Source organism: Tupaia chinensis, unplaced genomic scaffold, assembly GCF_000334495.1.
Source record: "Tupaia chinensis unplaced genomic scaffold, TupChi_1.0 Scaffold000311_2, whole genome shotgun sequence".
In the NCBI taxonomy this organism is placed as follows: Eukaryota; Metazoa; Chordata; class Mammalia; order Scandentia; family Tupaiidae; genus Tupaia; species Tupaia belangeri.
Window position 1 is genome coordinate 2,862,126 of NW_006159803.1, and position 4,312 is coordinate 2,866,437.

The 4,312-nt window shown below is 37.7% G+C and overlaps 1 protein-coding gene across 1 annotated transcript in view; it reads right to left on the minus strand.

The window, feature by feature from the left end:
• Positions 1–6: 6 nt before the first annotated feature.
• The window catches only part of NPAT (nuclear protein, coactivator of histone transcription), a gene marked incomplete at its 5' end in the record, with an annotated part of 40,648 nt that continues 36,342 nt past the window's right edge, over positions 7–4,312 (minus strand). Inside the window, 3 exon segments of the mRNA XM_014588792.1 lie at positions 7–139; positions 1,238–2,363; positions 2,469–2,529. Coding sequence (XP_014444278.1) covers positions 62–139; positions 1,238–2,363; positions 2,469–2,529 — 1,265 coding nt within the window.

Sequence of the window (4,312 nt, forward strand, 5' to 3'; positions counted from 1 at the left end):
CTACACTCACAGTTTAAGGGGTATGAGTTTTAAACAGCTGTTCTTAAATGTTCAGAAATATTTACTCATCATAATGCAACGATAACAAGAATTTGTCCACATCCATGCCAGCTGGAAATGAACTCGGTAGCTTCTTTTTCTGTCAAAAAGAAAGAAAGAAAAACTCGAAGTCAGAAAGCTTTTTAATAGACACCTAAAACATTATATTCAGTTTTTCCACATGCTGCTGATATTGTCAAAACTTTGTAGTCCACTCAAATTTAGTTCTGCAGAGACGTAGAGACAAGTATTGTGAGCCCAATGTTAATTAACTGTACTTCAGTGTTATTTCTACATTAGTGCAGAATGGAAGATATTATACAACCAAAGCATCTGAATGCCTGAATGACACAAGACAGAACCTGTTTTCTATATGATCATAACTGCCAAATAACAAACCTTAGAAGGCCTTACACAGATTGAAGAGTAACAGGTACTTAGTAAGTTCCAAATGCTTACTATAAACCAGGTACTTTATACATATTTAGTCCTCGCAACCAGCAGGTAGGATGTATGGAGACATCAAACAATGAGGCTGAGACTCAGAAAACCTACAGACCTAACCATGGTCACAGAGCCAGCCAACAGGCAGCAGAGGTAGGAATCAAACCTGATACCTTACTTCTTCTGTAACATTTTAAATACTTTCTTTCTACTCAATCTACTTACTAAATAGCTCAACAAATATGAAATAAACGGGTTTAAATCATTAATGCTATCCTTGTACTTCTTTCCTACAATCAACCATGGTTTTTAAAACACAGAAACTTTTTTTCCACTGTTCCAATATGTTAATATCCTAAAAGGCCTCTGGAAGAGACAAGAGACATGAAAAAAGGAAACCCAACATCTAAGAGGAGCAATAGTTTTTACTTGCTAATTCCACACATTCGTGGTTCCCCAAACTTTCATGCCTTATGGCAGTCTCAAAATAAAACCTGGATCCTATCATAATAGGAAAAAACCCCAGCTTTTCCTGAGGAAGATGTTCATAAATAAATGCCTTAGCAATTGTTCTGGAAAATGTTTTGTTTCACTCTGACAACTTCTGAGAAAGAGTGCTATTTCATCAATCAAAATACAAAGCTATCTGGATCATAATATTTGGTCAAGTACCCTAGTGGCAAAAAATACTTAACTCTCTTAGTATTGAAAGAAGAAAAAGGTCTAATTTTGAAATGAAAACTTTCAAACTTGCCTTAATTTTCTTCTTTTTCATTGGTATTGATGAATTTGCAAGATTCTTACTAGAAGTACGGGAATTACGCTCACGTTCATCTAATTCTTCAATCTTCCGTTTTTTGGTGCTGTTCCTTGAAGATGCTCTAAATTGTTGTGTGTTATCTTTTAGAGGAGTTGAAGCAGTCCTAGAGATGGCCGCTCTGGAGAGGATCATTAACGTGTGGGCAGCCATGTTTACACTGTTTTCACTGCCCGTTTCACTGGCAGGGCTGCAGGCAGGCAAGTCTGGAGTAATAGGAGGGATCATTACTTTGGGTGTGCTGCTATCATCAGCAAAACGTCTACTAGAGGGAGCCTTGATACCCTCTGTATGTTCTTCCTTATGTTTGTCCCCAGCTCCTGAGCCAGGTGTCCGGGGTACAGATAAGTCATTACTATCAGCAAGCCTAGTTCCTGGGCTCTGCCGCTGAACATCCTGTAGCATTTCTGTGGTCATCAAAGAACTGGTAGATTTATTTTGTTCGTGTTTTAAATCCTTCACAGCTGTACCTATTGAAACGGTATTTTTACCATTTGAAGATGTGCTCTGTTTTTTGGTCAATTCTTGCAGTGAAGCTATAGTTTTCTCATTCCGTAAACCCCCATTTTGCTGCCCGATAGATAGTTTAGAAGTTTCCAGATTTTTTTGCCTTTCCACATCACTGTGTAATTCATTCTCTTTATTAGCTGTTGCTTTGTGGAAAGATTCAAGAACAGTTTCCGTGGTCGAAACTTTCTTTTCCGGCTGAGTCTCTCTTACAGTGGTATGTCGGCTAATGGTAGTTTCTGATTTAGATAAAATCTTAGGCATGGGAGGTTTCTCTCTCTCTTTTTTTATGGCATTATTAGGAGGTTTTATTAACGTGGAGGACACAACAGGTGAGTCAAGATTAGGTAAAGAAATCTCATTCTTTTCTTTGTTTTGGGACATTATTTTATGGTTTGGCCCCTGTGTATTTGCCACAGGAGAAACAGTGCTATCAAAACAGAGTACACGTCTATGACTTTCAAATGGTTTGCTAGCTGGAACGACACTCTCTAATGTGATTTCTTCTGATTTTTTCCCCAGATCTGTGTCCATATTCTTGTCAGAAACTTCAGTTCTACACACACAGAAAAAAGAGAGAAAATATTTCTAGTAACAGAAATCATTTGTTCTTTGACCTGAGCATTCAAATAATATTTAATAGAAGCGATTTTATGCTCACCTTTGCGCATGATACCCAACTGAATGACTTGACGAATCCACCAAATTATTTACCTGATTTCCTGGAATTACAAGTGAATTTATTAGAAAAGAAAAATATCCCCAAAGAAAAGAAAATATCCTTTTTAAAAAAGATTATCACTATTTTTTAAAAATTTGCTCTAGAGGGACCAGCAGTTGGTGTAATGACTATGTCGTTGGACTCCCATGTAGTCAACTGTGGTTCAAGTCCCAGGCCCGGTGGCTTAAACTCATGCTGGGCCCGTGTGCCCAAGATCCCGAGAGAATGGAGGAGAAGGGATTGCGGTGTAGCTCCTCCCTGGGAGGTGATTTCTCGCTTTCTGTCTCTCTTTCTGGCGAGTGCACACAACCTATAGCAAAAACTTCTCAAAAAAAAAAAAAAAACTACAAAAAAAGTATTTTCATATACTGACCTTTACAAAGTAGCTTTGTTAACATATATGACAGTTATTGATCCACTGTACAGAACAAATGGAGGTATGGAGCAAGTGACTTGCTTCCACTTTAGGCAAACACATCTATAAATTATAATGCTCAATGTAACATTTAACATAGTACTTAGCTCCAGCTACTTAAAGAAAACTATGTATTATGCCTACTTTAACATTTTGCCATGTACTTGTCATCTTTGTAAGCTATGCCACTCAGAACACATGCTTTGTAGTTAAAGGTTCCAGAGACAATCCTTAAGAGTTTTAAGTAAAGAAGGTACATAAATAAATTTTATGTTTTAGGAAGATCAATTTGGCAATAATATGAAAGACAGAAAGAAAACTGGAAGCAGGAATTTTATTTACACAGTTTTAACTATTCCACAAGAGAGGTGAGAGTTTGAGAGATACTAATGGGCATTCGCATGAACATGAAGGCTAAAGAGGAAATTAATGGAGACATTAATGAAGGTGGGGCTGGGGTAAGGAGACACGGTAGAGGCGGCCATCAAGGAAAGGTGAGAGTTAGGTATGTAGAATTTGAAGGTCTTGAGTTATATAAAATTAAGAAGAAAGGACTATAGGTATTGAGTTATATAAAATGAGGAAGAAAGGAACTATAATGTTTTAACAATGATTCCAGAAGTCATCAACATTATCAACAGTCACAGAAGAGTAAAGTAATGTAGAATCAAAACAGGTGGTAACCAAAACATGCTAGCTAACTAGGCGAGTGGGAAAGGAGGACTGTGGCACAGTAAAACCTTGTCAAAATACCTTTGGCTTTCTCTCTGCAATTTAAAAAAAAAAAAAAAAAAAAAGAGGGAAAGAAGAGAGGGGGGATGGAGAGAGAAGAAAAAAATGATTTTAGAGGTAGAACACGTATGTCACAAATGGGAGTGTTAATCAGAGAAAGGTTTACTAGAGACCACCAGTTGGAGTAACGGCTATGTTGCTGGACTTCCATGTAGTTGAATGCGGTTCAAGTCCTGAACCCAGTGGCTTAAACTCACACCGGGCACATGTTCGTGTCTGCTCAAGATCCAGAGAAGAGAATGGAGGAGAAGGGATTGCAGCCTGGCCATCCCCCCAGGGGCTGATTTCTCACTTTGTTTCTGTCTGTCTTTCTGATGAGCACACGCACTCAACAGCAAAAAACCTCTCCAAAAGAAAAAAAAAAAAGTTTACTACTGATGAGCTGGAAGATAACATCACTTACTAAGAGTTAGGAGGTGGAGATGTGATAGATCTGAGAAGAGCTGTGCAAGTTTGGAATAGTGTGAAAGGGGACTGGAAGAGAAAATGGGCAGAAATTTATAATGACTGCCAAATGGCATATGGGTGAAACTAAATTTTTAAAAAAGAATTATTGTATTTAACTTTATTTACTTAT